General features: G+C 37.1%; 1 protein-coding gene across 1 annotated transcript in view; it reads left to right on the top strand.

Annotated features, from left to right (window-relative positions):
- Window positions 1-13955, top strand: part of TAFA5 (TAFA chemokine like family member 5) — a 518314-nt gene extending 504359 nt beyond the window's left edge. Inside the window, exon 5 of the mRNA XM_048300902.1 lies at window positions 13901-13955. Coding sequence (XP_048156859.1) covers window positions 13901-13927 — 27 coding nt within the window. The 3' untranslated portion in view covers window positions 13928-13955. The remainder of the gene's footprint in view (window positions 1-13900) is intronic.
- Window positions 13956-17364: the final 3409 nt, after the last annotated feature.

The following is a 17364-nucleotide window of genomic DNA, read 5'->3' as shown; positions in this document are numbered from 1 at the left end:
TGTAAATGAGTGATATCAGGATTTATTTCCTAAAATATTATTTATTTTTCAGAAGCATTTTCCTTTAAAGGAGGAATTAATTTGAAGTGTAAGCAAATGAAATGGAGAAAAAAAAAATATTACTAAATATTTTAGCAGACATTTCAAGAAAATACAATGCTTTGAAGAAAATGTCCAAAAACCAACAACCTCATGGCATTACTAAAACTTATGACAGCTGAAACTATAAGCCAGCCTTTCAGCTCCTAAGATATGTATTATATCCTGTAATGTCAAAGAAAAGATTCAAGGCAGTGACTTCCGTTGTTCATGAACTTAACAAAATTAAGTCACTGGCCAGTGCATTAGCTTGTGTCAGAGACACATTTCAGGGCTGGGTGAATCTTTTGGAGGATTTTCCCCTGGTAGTTTCATCCCTTGTCAGTCACAGTGGTTCCAGGTTAAATGCTTCAGATAGAGCATGGCACACAGGTAGTTGCCATTCCCTGCATTTGCAGTTAAAATAAGGTATATTTGAAAAACTTTGGCTCCCCTTTGGAGCATTTTTTATGGAGTGCAGTGTATGAGAAAGTGCAGATGACCTAAAAACACAGGACTGATATATGCCTTCTGAAACACTCCCATAGTAACATGCAGTCTCATCCTGCCAGACATCTGTAAGCACAACTGTATTTCATGCAGTTGTGGAGTGCTTTGTAACATTCCTGCTTTGCGACTTTGTTTTGTATTCTCTTTTACTAACCATCTCTCCAGGTCTTACCCTGTCTCTGGAAAAAAATATTGCAAGTGTCAATACAGTGTGTTTCGGTGCAAGTGACCCAGGTCCCTGATCCCTGATCTTGACAGAAAACCAACGCATCTCACAAAAGGATGGAGCTCTGCAACTCTACACCCTACAGTCACCACTACTTTAAAAATGGTGATCTGGAGCTGCTGACAGGTTTTTGTCACCTAGAAGCAGGGAAGGCTTAATTATCACCCAGCTAATCCCATAAGGAGACATAGTTAATAGAGTATAATGTTGTGCACTTCACAGTAGCTGCACAGCTTGCCTTAGTTACTCACTGGCTCTACAAAGCAGCTTGCACAAAGGTATCCCCTTACAATAAAAGCCGATGCCAACAGAAAGAGAATGAAGAATGGGTTCAGGTGAAGAGGTCTAATCAGGAATGTACTGTCAAGTCCTTTCAGTAATATTCCTTCAAAGGAATATAGGCATTTCAAGTTAACTCTCTCTCCAGTATTCATTGCCCTTTTCAGAGCATCTGGGTGTATTCGGGGGACAATTTGCAGATGGTGCTATAAACTGCAAAGAAAGGAGCATTATGGGGACGGAACATAAATACATACACAACACACATGTGGTTCTACAAATGCACATTTGTGTATATACAGTTATGTGCCTGGGTGTATATGAGTTCTTTGTTATCTTTTCTACTAACCAATATAGCTGAGGAAATAAGATTTGGTTAGTATAAACAAATACATATTTTACTTGACAAAATGTATATATTTGAAGATTAATTTTGTTTGCTGAAAGAACTAAAAACTATAATTCTTTTCAAACTTCAGTGATTTATCTGTGTGGTTTTGGTTTGTGACTCTCAGGGGAAATGATATCACTGTTAAGGTATATTAAGCTACTGAAAGTGAGACGACCATAATGTTCAGCTAACTCAAGTATTTAGTGTCAAGAGCCATATAAAAATGGAAGTAGATGCATTTGAATAACTTAAAACTATTTGAACTAGCATGTCTTTTCCCAGTAATCTCCATTTTCTACTCCTTTGTCTGCCCTTGTTTCACTGCCTGCTGCTTGCCCTCTCAGTAAATTTGAGTGCTAGCCTAAGAAGACATTGGAGCTGATTATGAAAGATGAAGAAAAGGGAATAGCTTAAAAGCAATAAAATGGTATGAGAAAAAAGAAATTGAAATGAAAAAAAGATGTTTTGCAATGTAGTGCTACTCAGGGAATAATTCTAACAGAATTAACTAGCCACAGTACAACAGGGGCTTGGTTTATTGAAGGCTTTAAAAGATTTTTTAGGGTCTTGAGTATGCAGTAAATGGAGCCCATCTCTCTCTCGGGAAAATCAACAGGAGTTTTGATGTTGATATTACTGCAAGTACGACTGATACAAAGAGCACATGCAGGGGAAAGCTACGCTACCCCTTTTAGCACTGGTTTTGGGTTAATAATTCTAATTAAAGTCACTATTCAGAAATTAGAGCATGCATGTAAATCATGGGGTTCCTTCATTACTACCTGAAATATGGCAGCTATTGAGAGCAAATGAATTTTTCATATTTATCATATCCAAATGAAAGCTAATATTAGAAAACATTATGTTGCTTTAATGAGGCCTACTGACAAAATAAGTAATTTCTCGGTGGTAAAATATATGCCCATAGCTCACATATATGGAGGCAAGTATCAAAGAGAGAAGTTCTTGCCAGTCTTTTGTATCTTTATAAAACAACAGATCAGCAAAAAGGAAGACTTGTTCTAAAAATGTGTTGGAAAATATCCTACCATAAAGAATGTGAGCAGCTCTCAAATTCCTATTATTTGGAAACTTTTATTATAAGACATTTCTATGCAGACACAAAGCTTGAGCTTGTGACACAGAGTTGTGATAAGGCTTTTGAAGGGCAATATCACAGCTGTTTTTTCCCCTAATCTGAATAAGAAGGCTTCTTGCAACACTTTGTCCCTTAACGTTGTTTTGAATAGGACTGTTTTACGTATGATATAAATTAATTGAAGTATGTATACTAATAAATTTGTAGTTATTTTAATGAAATAAATATTTAAAAAATTCTATTTCACATTTTAGGTCTTGGGATAACCTCTTGAGATGAGCAGTTACATCTCATTTTCATTTTTATCCCAGGGTCATTTTTCTGAATGAGAAGCATCAATGTCTCAGCTACACAGGTTTATGGGGTTATGTCTTTCATTCCACAAGAGATCTGCAAACTTTGAACTACACAGTGACAGAAATTAAGACGATCTATAGAGATCAATTCTAAACCTATATATCATGGGGGAAGAGACTTCTGGTCAATAAGCTCATGTGAACTTGTTTCCATTTCTAACCTGCCTGTACTTATATCATGTTCCCACACAAATTCTTCTTTGTCATACTTCAGGGACTTCCAACATTAACTTAAAGACATAAAATTAAAAAATAAAAGGTCAGATGCTGTAGAATTTTCACCACAGATGCTGGGCAAAATTCCCAATCAAATAATATCATGGTTCATTCCTCGTGGTATCAAGGAATGGGGAAGATTAATGAGAAATATGACATAGCGCTGCAGTCAGCCCTACAGTATAATATAGCCATTGTGATTTCAGTAAGAGTTTTGAAATTTCATAGACCTTAAATAAAGGTTCCTAATTTAAGGACGTCACATATAAAAACCTTGAGTTGTGACTATTTGTTTCATAGTAATAATGTAATTAACATTTACAAGTCTAAATCCTAATGACTGAGATCAATGATATAGCTCACAGAAAATATTTACAAAAAACCCTCACACTCAATAATGTGCCACTGTTGCTTAAACAAGCTTATTTTGTCTTTCTCTATGTAATATTGAAGATAATGGTTCTTCATTGGAAAGGCAAGGATTTCAATAGTTGATTTTGATAACAAGTGCCAAAGGTAAAATTTTATGAACTGAAGAGGTTTAAAGACACCGGTTTTTTGGATTGGGATTATATTTTCTGAAATATATGAACACTCAGTGGTTCCTTCTTACTTTATATGACAGGTCTGACATTGCATTCTGAACTCAAATAAAGAGGTACACATCTGGTTTGGTTATGACATAAATATAAGAGCATCCTTTAATCTAAACTGGAAGAGGATGATGAGGGGGCCTTAAAATCCAAGAGGATTTCCCTCCTATCAAGTGCTCCTTGATTGCTTTCTGATAGAAGACCACAAATTAAATTGGTGATATACCTAAACTTCTTGCTGCAATTCAAACAAGAAATGGCATTTAAAAAAATAATTAATTCCAAGAGTCACACATCATTCTCTTTGAAACTACTATATCCAGTTTGTGTCTGAATTATTATATTTATAGACTTATAGATACATATAAGTTATAACAATTTCTCAGTCTTTTCTTTTTAATTTTTCCTGCCATGAAAGTCAGAAAGTTAAAATCCATTCTGCTCTTTCACCACTTTTGCAAGCTGTTACAAACCTAAAATATTCTAGTTGATGAGTGCTTTTTCTTCAGATGGGAATGTAGGCAGTAACACTGGTTACTGAATGGACAGGTAACTCTGTAAATATGTATCTTCTCTCTCCATGGTCTCACACACTGGGCACAACAGGGATTCTTGATGCAAAACAGCAAGGACCAAATGCTGTTGTAAATGCTCTCATCTAATTCTACCACTTTCATCCACTTAGTAATGTAATGTCAGTGCTCAGACTCAGCAGTTCAGCATCCAGCAGCCCCTCAGGGAAAAATTCTTATGAAGTTACCAGTGGCTGACTGGTAAATTATATGAAATCACCAGGGCCCTATTAATATAAAATAGTTTCAAAAGAAGAATGATGGAGTTGTAGACCTGGAGTTTCCCTTTTTCCACCATGAAATAAAGGTAAAGCCATCTAATAAAGGTAAATGATTCTTATGAAGTGCTAAAATAAAAGTAGTTGTCTAATACCCTTATTATTACCCTTGTTGTTTATAAAACTGGTTGCAGATTTTGGTCATCATTCTGTTATAAAACAGCCTGCTGTGGTAATTGTCATTTAAAATATCTGAGGGGCTGCCTGTTGGTCTCCTCATGCCAGAGGTATTTTCCATTTATCAAGGACATATTGAGGACTCAATTCCCAATGTGTAAAAAAAGGTAATTTATAGAGAATAGTACATTCTTGCTGCTACTAAATATCAGGCCCATTAATATTTCCTGCTGTTTTTCAGCTCCGACATTTTTTTGCCCAATGATGTATCACAAAGTATCATTAAATCAACAAAAAACAGAAAGATGAAGTGAGAAATGTAGAAAACTTTTTTCACTATTTCCGCTTAATCTGAACACTGTTGATTACTTAGCTCCCTAATGAGAAATTGTTTTTCCTGGTGGAAAAAATAATCTCATAAAAAGTAGATAGAAAGGATCTAGTTTCATTAAATTATTTTATATGAGTCTCAAATACTTAATTCTGAAATAATCTGCTGACAATGCCACTTGAATTGTGGAAAGGATGAGAAGTGCTGCTCTAATATTTGTTTTCTGTCATATTCACCCACAGGTATCTGTTGTATCTATCTATATTTAGGCAATATAATATCAAATGAGAAACTACCTCTAAAATTTGAGTATAATTCTGCCCTTTGGAGAATTATAAATGACTTTATGAAATGAAAAACCTTTGTAATCTGGCCCTATGTTCTTAAGAAACCTCCTTCTCCTTTACTATGCTCTCTATGGCACTAATGTAAATGTTACAGGTAAAGGTATTTAAAGCAGTAGCTCATGATACATTGGTCTCAAATTTATACACACAAAGCTTTTTTTTCTTTCTTTTTGTTTTCACTTTTATTTCTTCCTTTTTTTCCCTTTTTTTCTACTTTTAAATTATTTTCACAATACTATCATTGCATAATATACAGAATATGAACTTCTGACTGGATTTTTCATACAGATTTTGCACTTAGGCGTTTCAGACCATTGTCCAATGAGGGTCTTACACAGACTTGTATATCCCATTTAACATGATCTCTATATTGAATGAGCCCAAATTTCTGAAAGCGATGAAAAGTCTTCATAACACCTATGACTGGGGTTATAGATCCCTTGGTAATATTCCCATTGAAATCATCAGAGCAGAGAATTGCTGATTTCAGTTGTAGATCAGATAGCGATAAGGTTAGTTTGAAGAGTTAAAACAGAAAACCAAAGAGGAATGTTAGACTCTTAGGATTATTGTATGGCATCAATTAGGTGCCTCACATTGGGTCTAATTCTCATCCTCTGTCCTGGGGTCACCCTCCTGATACATGGTGTAAAGTTTTAGAAAGTTGTGTAAGACATGAGCTCACAGAGCCCTCCGCTAAGGGCAAATGCCAGTGACTGTTCTATCAGGGAGAGTAACAGATCTGCCTCTGACATGCAGTCAAAGGAGACACTTTTCCCTTAACCCAGTGGTTAGCAAATTCACACAACCATGTCAGGGGATCTGATCTATATATCTTATATTCTGTGAAAGTTTCCTATTTATCACAGGTGAGCTGCTGCTTTCAGCTCCTTTGTTCACCCCTTGGCACAGGAGAAGCCCAGAGAATGACTGAAGAATAAATAGTCTTCTGACTTGATAGCTTGCATTTAGAGCAGTTATATCAGTAACTGAGAAATAATGAAGGTTCTAGGCTTTACTCTTAATTTTCTTTAAAATCCAATTAGTGTTTACTGTAAAACATAAATAGAATTAGAACTGAGATTTCCTTCATCTCCTTGTTGAACCCAGCACTGAGTTTAACCCTGCTTGATTCCTTTTGGGTTTTTTGACTGCTCTGAGACTGTTCAATTCCTTGAATTTCGCATGCTTAGTTCATTAATTTGCAGCTATGTATTCTTATCTGTGCAACCGCTGGGGCTTCACACATGATACTATTATTTGTATTTCCACAGAGTGTGGGATTTGCATTGAGAATAAGCACCTCTTATGCAAGGCTCAATACAGCCACATGCTACAGTGTTGTATCCACAGAAATTACAAAATTAATTAATGTGTTATTTCTATTTGCTACTTTGCAGCACGTGCAACTATAATCGAGCTATTTGAAATATGTTAAGTGTTGGTGTAGACTGAATTCCTTATTAGAAAGTAAGCATTTTCACTGGCAAAAACCCAGATAAGAGACTCATAGCAGGGCTTGGCATACAGTACGGGTAACCATAATTGCATGTCAGTAATTGGAAATATATACTCATGCATGCCATTTACCTTAACAGATATGTCATTGATGAATATGTAAACCTTAACCTCCATATATACCCATTCTACATCTGTAAAATTGAAATAACACACATGCTTCTCGTAAGGCAGCAATGAGATAGAGTCACTAAGAAACAAAGAGAATTTATCTTGATCAATGGCAAAAAATAGTCCATGATATATTATTATAATCTCTTCAAACCTGATTTTGAATATAGATATCTAAATTTAGTTAAGACAGGGAGAGGCAGTGAACAACAAATAGATAGCAAAATACTGCATATCCACTGATTTAATGGAGATTGTCCATTACACACACTGACAGCAGCAGAAAATGCAATCATTAAGTTACAGGTTGTTTCATAATTCATAACACAATTGGGAAAATGATATCTTTCTAATTTATTTTTCTTTTAAAGAATTTTTTATGTTAAAAATGCTGGCTTTAAATAATCAAACTCATGAAATGAGGGAAGCAAAACAACAGAGCAGATAAATATTTTCTCAAAACCTGTGAAATTTTAATTATAATTTTCTTTCATTCTGTCAAAGCCTATCTTCTGTTTGAGTATCTCTCTAAAAAACTGACTTGAATGTCCAACTGCTTTTCCATGAACTCTCATTATAATGTCAAGTATTTAATGATAACACCACTCAACTCTATGACACTAATAAACAGCTAAATAGTAATGGAATTATTCCAGTCTAATAAAAGCATATACATTTGTTTCAGTCTGTAGCTGTTTTTTCACTCATGAGATTCCACTGGGAATAGTTTGTAAAGAGGGGCTTTTGAGAGGGTACACCTATTCACAAAAAATAAGAGGGTAAGAGGTGAATTTTTGCATGGAGTGGGAGACAAAGAATAGGTAAGATAATTATATCTACTCATATCTTGCATTCACACATTCCATTTAAAACAAATAAAATAAAATCCCCCAACCCTCTCAAAACACAACTTTCCATGCTTTTCATCTGAATTATAGCACTTTAGGTTAAAACTATTACAATATTATTTAAGACTAGAATAAAAGCTGTGGGCTTAATTCATGCTGAAGTAGGTTTATGCAAGTCCCTTGTGACATACAAAGTACATTGTTGTGTTAAGCTCCACAACTGAATATCCTGCAATACATAGGACTAAACTTGTGTAGCTATGTCAGAGAAGTACATTTGAACCTTGCTGTTATGATCACTACAGAATATTCACCAAGAGACCTCTGGCTTTGGAAGACCTATTAATGGAGTAAGACTGCTTGTGGTGGCCGGTGAACATACATTACAAGGGACAGAGAGTTCTCAGTAAGACAAGTCCCTAGTACCACAACAACCACTTCATGGTTTCTCCCAGGATACTTATTCTGTTATGTTAATCTATCCCAGTTTGGATTCCCTGGTTGGCTGTCAGCCTCTACCCCTTGTCACTCCCCCAGAGCTTCCCCATTGGTCCCCGTTCCCTGGTCCTGCCTTTTCCCCACCCCCAGATAAAACTGTGAGTTTCGGGATCATGTTCATATTTGCCCCTGCACCCTTTGACAGTGTAGCAGCAATAAATGCTCCTGGCAGAACGCACGCAAATGCCCTTCTCGACTCTTTGCTACCGACTGTAGCACTGAACCCACCCGTGCGTCTGTGGGGGCATGTGGGACCCCACAGAGCCAGGCAGGGATGGTATTAACTGCTCACAATGTTACAGTTGTCACCACTTCAAGCTGTCCCTCAGAGAATTTTCTTTTCTCTGCTGAATATAAGAAGGAACTTGGGGAAATGAGACTTGAGGTAAAGTAAGGCTCAATAAGTATTGATCCATCTTTTGTTTTGCAACTGAACATTGCACTATTGTGGTTCTTTTTTTTTGTCATCAAGCTGCAAATAACTCCTTAATATAACATACCAAAGTTGTTCAGTAAAAAAATTGAGAAATCCCAAAAGATAACCTTCATTTCCTCTCAGTCCTCACTGCTCCTTTTCCATGCCTCCAGCTAACTCATTTATTCTGTGATAAAGAAGATGGAAGAGTGAAATAATGTCAAAGGCTTGGTATGGATTTCAGTTTGGCTGTGGTGGCAACTGACTCACCAGATGCAACTGCTACACCTCCTCAAAGATAAGTCTATACCTTCTCCTTCAGAAGGAACCGGGTTTATCTAGTGAAAGCAAAGGAAGACAGCATCCAAACTGCTATAGACGGAAAGAGCAGAGCCTGGTCTAAAAACTTGAGGACGGCTGTACCTAGACTATATAAAAATAATAAGAAATTAATTTCTGGACAAAGAATATGTATTGGATAAAGGGTAACAGTGCACACAGATGCAGCAACTTAATTCTAATTGGATTTATACACCAGCTGAGAACACAATGATCTAGGACTGAAGAAAGATATCTTTGTGAGGAGGAAAGGAACAAACAATTTTGTTCAGAATATTCAATATTTCTTTCACATTTTGCATGTTTTATTCTTTTCTTATTTCCTCTGTCCGAATCAGAATAATATGTTGAACACTAGAGGTTCCTCTACCCTGTATTGAAGGACAAGCAGATAGTCAAATTCATTCACAGGTACATATTTGCTCCTGTGATGCCACATGCATATTCTGTTGACCTAGATGTCCTAGATATCTGCCTTCCTAACTTTGTATTTCAGTGGTCAATGTGTATTGGGAAGACAGCCCTTCTTAGCAAATAAAAAAATTTAAAATTTTGCTAAATCTTCAGGTACAGAGAGTGCATGAGAGCAGAGCTAAGGCAAACATCTAGGCTATTACCTAACTATGATTTTAATTAATTTTTCCTGAGATTTTCATTTTTCATGTGACGGCTGCAGATTATTTTTAATCAAAGTGTGAAAACAGTAAAAAACCAGCTTTGTTCTCAAACAGTTTTTTGACTGTTCACTATGTTCTATTACACTCAAAATCTTATAAGAAGAAAGGAACATAATATACATTTAGCTATGAACTTTATGTTAGTCCAATTAACTATTTAACAGTCCAAGAGTCTAAACAAACAGTAACATTACTCTTAAAATCTTTGTATGTCAACTGGCTAGGATCTACCCCTTTTACCTGGCCTTATTCCCATCCTTTTAGTATCTCTTTGGGATCTATGGTCAGCACTTCATTATGCCTCATGAGCTGCTGGATGGAAAGGTTTTAATATGTTTGAAACATCACAAAGTCTCACCAGGAGGAACAGGTCATTTGTGAAGTGCATAGGAGATTCGTGTGCAAAGGTGGGGTGCGTCTTTCCTCCTCAGTTTGTTAAGCTTGGATTTATTTTAAAATACTTCCTTACCTATGGCTGATGCCTTCTGGTTGATCCCAGCTGAAGGATGAGCATAACCCTCACCATTTCCCTGTGCTCAGACACAGGGACCCCCTGGGTTTGCCAGACCCTTCCCATGGAGGCACTGGCACAGTTCAGGCTCAGGCAGGGGAGGCAACAAGCCCTTGGAGCTGAGATACGAGCTGAAACCAGCCCAGCTCAACTCTGGCCAAGGTGAGCCCAAGCTAGCTCTGAGACTGGTGCTCTGAGCTCAGGGAACAGCCTAAAGCCTTCTACTAGAAATGGCAAAAAAGTAGAATTTACTGTGTTACAATTCTGGCCAGAGATGAAAGTGTTATTTGGTTTTGATTTCTGGGTTGGTTTTTTTTTTCTCATCTATTTTTATAACAAATACGTTCAAAGTCACATCTTGCACTCTTGCAAAAAGTTCTATTATAAAAAGCCTTTCATCAACGTGATAGGTTGTATTTAAACATATCTTAATGAAGAGTTTCCTGGAACTGATGAACACATACTACTAAGCCACTTTTCACATGGACTTTATTCAGTAAATTAACAGGCCGTCTGTTATCCACACTTCTTTCACCTCTAATGAAAGAACTACATTCCTCAAAATTCATTGCATACAGGTTTGCTAAAGAGCATCAGCATCTTTTTTTCCTAAAGGTACTAAGTGCATTGTGTACTCATACATATACATAGGGTAAAAGCTTTTTTCTTACCATTTTCTTGCACATTGTTGAATATCATGAATCTAAAAGTGTGATTTACTGTGTAGACTTATCTCTGCTTTTATGTGAATGCATAGCATTTATTTTTAATGCTAATGCATCTTCTCTGGAAAAATTACTAGCCTGTAATGACATCTTTCTTTTGGTTTAAAGCTGTGCATGCTTGCATGAGCTGAAAGGAAAAAGTTTTTATATTTGTTTTCATTATTGCTGTTGTGTATTAAAAGAACAGAAGGCAAAAACCACAAAGTGCTTTATAAAACTTTTAGATGGTGCATGCATCAATTAAGCTATAAAAGGTGTGACTTTTCTCATTGTGACCAAAAATGATTACAGGAATGTAAGATCCAACTGAATGAACACACATACAACGAGAAAGAAAAGCTGTATGTTTATTCTGTACACGTCTGACTGATCTTTGGACATTTGTATTTTGTTTTTAAGCACCAAGCAGTGCTAAATTGAAATTTCAGAAATGTGCTAAATAATTTGTTGTAGTCAAAGGTGAAGGATATGCAAATAATAATGGGTTTAAAAATGTTTTTCTTTCTTTCCCTGTTGTGATTTGAAGCCCACAGCAGTTTGTATTCATTTGGAAGGGGAATTGCATTGAACAGTGGTAAACTGTGATACTTCTTGTAGACCATACAAAGACTATTATGAGTTTAACAGACATTAGTTAATTTCTATAATGTACCATATTAGGATAACAGAACTTAGACTGGATAGCTGACACATCTGAAAATGGATTAGAGTAGACTTTCCATGTGGGCAGGCATTATGCAAATGACAGAAAACTGAATGAGTTGGTCACTTGGCTTAAGTATCTGTCCACTTGCAAGCTTTGTGTAGGTGTGCTTACTCTTCTTTGTGTGTTTGTTGTTGGCCAAGATTCCTATCATTGCAATCAACAAGACTGGATAGGGGGTAGAATTAAGAGAAATATACAATATTTTTCAGATCTTTCCTTTGGCTTAAGATCTAGCTCAGAATAATTGACTTTCCTGGGTACGCCAAAATACTTATCTGATCATTTGACTGCATGAGGCAATTTATCCTAATGTGGGTTAGATACATAAAATAGAAAAGGGTTAAAATTATGTGGGATGAGACTGTCTCCTAGGGGACCTCTTTCTTCAAAGGCACCTGATCTAAAAAATTGATTCTAATGTTCTAGTGTGTACTGGAATAACAGGGATGTTGCCAACAGCTCTACCATAGAAGGAAATTGCTACCCTGGATTTAAACAATGCTTTCTTCAAAATTTACATTTAAAACCTGAGAATTTGTCCTTAGAATTCCTAGACATTTATATATATGTTTCTGTACATATATAAAATACTAGTTAGTTGTGAAAATTACTTGCCTGTTGTTTGTTATATATATTTTATTAGGATCTTTCTGAAATCTAATTGAGGAAGAAAGTGTAAGAAAGAGGTAAGAGCAGCTAAAGAAAAGTATTTTTTTTAATAGATGTATGCTAACAAACATCTAGATACAGCATTAATAAAATTGTGAGACCTATGATTTAGACACCAAAGCATAAGCAAATGCGCAATGAGAAACATCATTATGTTATCCCTGGTTCCATTATTAAAAGCCATAATTTTGAGTCTTGTATTTTTATTAGTTACTGTCATATATCCTTAACAAATATATCCAGCATGAAAACCTAGCCGATACATAATGAGCATAGACTTTTTCTTTCACATCTTTCACACTGAAGAGGAAAACAACTGTACTTATGAATATTCCTGACTCATGGAAAAAACAGTGTTTGAAATCTACAGTACTGTTTACTCCTATTGTTCTATAGGAACATGTAAAAAATAGTTGTGTGACTTGCTGTACGTATCAGCCCAAACCAGCATAATGCAGTGATCCTCCACAATGCACTTCTTGCCTTACAAACTCTGTGAAGTCATGGGTAATTTTCACATGATGAGGAATGATGCTGAGGCCATTCTAAAGAAAGATAATTGAAATTGTCAAGAGAATTATCACACGGAAAAAACCAACAAACCAACCAACCAACCAAACCACCAAGAAACCCTGAAAACAACAAAACAAAATCACTTTAAAATCATATGCCATTGTCTTCATATCAAACTACCAGGGTTAATAGGATCGTAAATATAGATACAGATATAGATCTATACAGATAGATAGATAGATAGATAGATAGATTTATGTGAGCAAGAGCAAGAGATATGACATGTAGAAGGCACTTGTATCTTCTCGCTTCTAGAAATCAGAACTGTAAGTTTGTGTCTGCTCCCTGTTCATTAAAGTATTTAAGACTGGTTCAGTTTAGAATTCTGTAAGGTTACTGACTTCAAAGAAATGTATGTGTAAGTTTCTAGCTTGTATCTTTGGCTTGATTAGGGACAAAATTTCCAGCACTTCACTGGATTAAAATTTTGAAAAATGAAATATTAACACAGGTTTATGAGAAAAGGAAATGAAAGCAAGAAATATCTGTGTAATTTTTTGAGTGTGTGCTTTCTTTGCCAGTCTTTCTGCGTGTTCTGTATTAAATGTCTCTTATTTGGGTCTTAAAAGATAGTGTGGTCTGACAACAATCTTCTGAAGATAAGCATTGAGAAGGAAAATTAAGAGTAGGATGAAAGGATGATAAAAGTTCTATACTGAAAGTGAATAAAGACAAGCTATAGGCAATAGCAAAATAACACTAATAACCAGCAGTGGGAAATGAGGCATTCTATACTAATAAAGTAATTTTCTTTTTACTTTGGAATACTTTTTCCTCAGCATTAGTAACAATAATAATGATTCTCTTCACTGCCCAAGAATGAACACAGAAGTTTTACAAGGATAGTTAGGATGGTTTTGTGAAGATGTCCTGCTGCTTCACTGCTGCACTATTGAACTCTGTTGACCTTTTTTCAGATGGGACTGAGGGGATGTAAAGGATAATATTAAGGATGTCTGCTCAACTAGAGAAAGTAAGTTCCTTGTGTTAACTACATATTTTTTGTGTATTTAAAATAAAATGAGAACATTTTCTTGTAATACATATTTCTTGAATTTTGATATTTTCCGCTCTGCTTTTTGGTGAATGGACTGTGTTATTCACATTTTCATTCTAGAAGTGTCTGCTTTTTAAACCAATCACAACAAACAGAGTTGCAGGAGGCTGCAGGTATGTCAGAATAAGTAGATGATTTAAAACATCTATCATTTGCTTTTGGGACAGTTTGTAGATCACACAGGATGCTGAATTGCTCTCATAAATTTGTATTCCTAACAATCAGAGGGACTGGCTATATGAAGTTGCTGTTCAAAATTGGGATTATTAAAAGAAATTGGTTTTAAAAGTCCGTATAGGTAGTTACATGGTATCTTCCTAACCTGGAAGATGTGAACATTTAATACATGGAGGAAAAAATCCCAAACAGTCAGTCATGAAGTTGTAGAGTTTTAGTCCCATCCACAAGGCCTCTCATACTCCCTCTGAGGCATTTTTTCTTTCCTCTTAGGTTCTGCACCTGATTATCCTGCTTGGGTCCTACATACTGTGCTGAACTGTTCAGAAGACTTCCAGCTAAGCCTTGAGATCTTAGTGTTCACAAGCCCAAGTGAAAGTGAATAAAGACTGTGGTGGCTGGTTAGCCTGTGGTACAAGGGACAGAAAGAGTTCTAGGTAAGACAGTCCCTGGTGCCAGAGACTTAGCAGTCTGGCAGGTGAGAAAAGAAGCCTCTCCCAGCATTATTCTGTTATGGTAATCTACCCCAGTTCTGCTTCCCTGGTTGGCTGTTGGCCGCTCCACCTCCTTGCTACCTTATATGTTCCATACCATAGAAAGTTCTCCACTCCAGGTTCCCCCCATTGGCCTCTGCCCCTCGCCACTCCCCCAGAGCTCCCCCATGGGTCCCCATTCCTTAGTCCTGCCTTTGCACTGCCCCTGTGCCCTCACACCATTGGTTCCTAGTGCTAGCCTCACCCCCGTACTTAAGCCCGAGTTCTGCATTGTTCTGGGATTTTTGCTTCTAGAACCCTTCACAGTGTAGAGGCAATAAACTACTCCTGTGGAACTCCACGCAAAGACCCTTCCTGCCTCTCTGCTGCTGACCATATTACTGAAGCTGTCTGTGCATTTGTGCCTGCACGTGTGTGTGAGTGTGTGTGAGTGTGTGTGGCTGATCCTGCTGAGCAGCTTCGCTTTGGAGATGCCTTTTAGAGATCGCTACACCTCGCGCTCTGGCACAGAAGCTACAGAGCCAGAGAGATAGAGATAAAAGACCTCCAAATTTGATCGGTAATGAAGAAGAGCTAAGTAGTTAATTATCAAGGGAATTAATATTTTTATGTCACAAACTATCTAGTCTCATTTGAGAATGCTTTTTGGCTGCATACATGGCACAAAACCTCCTCCCTTTACAACATTATACCCAGGTAACAGCTCTTTCAAGTGCCATGTTTGGAATGACAGGAAAAAGTATTTTCTCTCCAGAACTTTCACTTAATTTATTATACTGTTCTCTATTTACAGTTTCATAAAATAAAATAGAAAACCATCTTAAGGTATCCATACAAACTCAGTAGCAAGCTAGAGCTACACTAGAAAAAACCAGATGCCATGCCCATCACTAAGATGGACCTTCTAACACGTATTTTTTATAGGAGTGTGTTTTGTGATTGCATTCCCAGTCCTTCATTATGCTGAGATTAATGAATTTGCAGTACTGTAAATTTTGATAAAACAACAGCTTCCCTAGAATACAAGTACTAAGGCACATCCCTGGCTTTCATTCAAGGTACCTTTTCATGATTATGTAGCAGAGTGGATGCACTTCCGCAGAATCACGAGAGATGCTCAGTTCTATCTAAAGTCACAAAACTGGAGAGTCTCAGAAAATGCTAATGCATTTCAGAGATTATGCTTTCTTGGCTATGGTCCCTGAACATGGTGACAGCTATAGTACTGATGTTTCCCATTCTCAAAAGTCTGTCAAACCCAATTAAAAACTGCATTCTGGTATTCCTTGTCCTTTTCAGTGGCAGCTTGCAGTGGAGATATTTGTCCTACTTTCTACCTGCTCCAAATAATCCTTCTGTGTTTATATACTGCTCCTCTCACCATATGTAGACATGGGTGTACATAAACACATTTCCTAGAACAAAGAAGACTACCTGGTTGCTCTGTCATGTGTACCAATATTTCACTAGGTTACTTTTTAATGTAAAATTGTTAGATTGATCCCATAAAACTTGTGATCATGTGTTTTCCCTTACTGTCCTCCTTCGAAAGAGTACCTGTTTTTAAAAAGCTTTCTGGCAATGTATTGGTTTGTATGAGACTTTTTAAAATAAGACATCTAATTCATGAGTCTATGCTATTATGTTATTTTCCAACTGTTATGATGTTCTTTTCTGAGTTTTCCAATTTCAGAAATTGGCTCCTCTACAGGGTAATTTGGAACATCACAGATAAAGTGCTCTGTACTGCCTTCTGGAGGAGACTGCAGAAGGAGAGTAGGAAGCTTGTTCAATCATACTGACCCTCAAATTAGTTACCTTTTTCAATGGGATCGTTGTCTTAATTTTGGTGGAATCAGTAGAATTTGATTATTTCAAGCTACACGGAAGCATTAAAGCCTCATTAAGGAAATCTGTTGAGCTCCCTATACTTCATTGGAATGTAAATTCCTAGGTGAAAACCATAATTTTCTGTTTATTTTAATATGATCTGGAAAACATAAGATCCTGAGTATCTATTCTAAATGAAGACTTGTATACCCACCTGTCATGGTCCACAGCTTGTTGGTGCTGGATAGTGAGGTGCCGCGACCTTCCTAAAAGCGTCTCCTTAGTGAAGCCGCTCGGCAGGACCACCACATACTCACACACGCATACACGCACACACACATGGATAGCTCCAGTAATGCGAGTTGACGGCAAAGAGGCAGGAAGGGTCTTTGTATGGGATTCCACAGACAGTGGTTTATTACAGCCACACCGCGAAGGGATCCAGGAACAAAGACAGAGAACAATGGAGGGTTCAGGTTTAAGTATGGGAGCAGATGGAGCATCCGGGACCAATGATCTGAGGGCACGGGGGCAGTACACAGGTGGAACTAGGGTAAGGGAGCCAATAGGGAGCTCCGGGGGAGTGGTGATGGGGCAAGGGCCAATGGGGGGAACATGGAGTGGAGAACCTTCTAGGGCAGGGACATATAAGGTAACAAGGGGGCGGAGAGGCCAACAGCCAACCAGGGAAGCAGAACTGGGTACATTAACATAACAGGGCAGAGTGTCCTTGGAGAAGCCTCTTTTGTCACCCTAACCTGGGGAGGATCTCTGATCTTAGGGACTGTCCTACCACTGGACTCTCTTTGTCCCTTGAACCACA

Source organism: Corvus hawaiiensis, chromosome 4, assembly GCF_020740725.1.
Source record: "Corvus hawaiiensis isolate bCorHaw1 chromosome 4, bCorHaw1.pri.cur, whole genome shotgun sequence".
In the NCBI taxonomy this organism is placed as follows: domain Eukaryota; kingdom Metazoa; phylum Chordata; class Aves; order Passeriformes; family Corvidae; genus Corvus; species Corvus hawaiiensis.
Note: the sequence above shows the minus strand (reverse complement) of the source record. Positions and strands in the feature narration are given on the sequence as shown.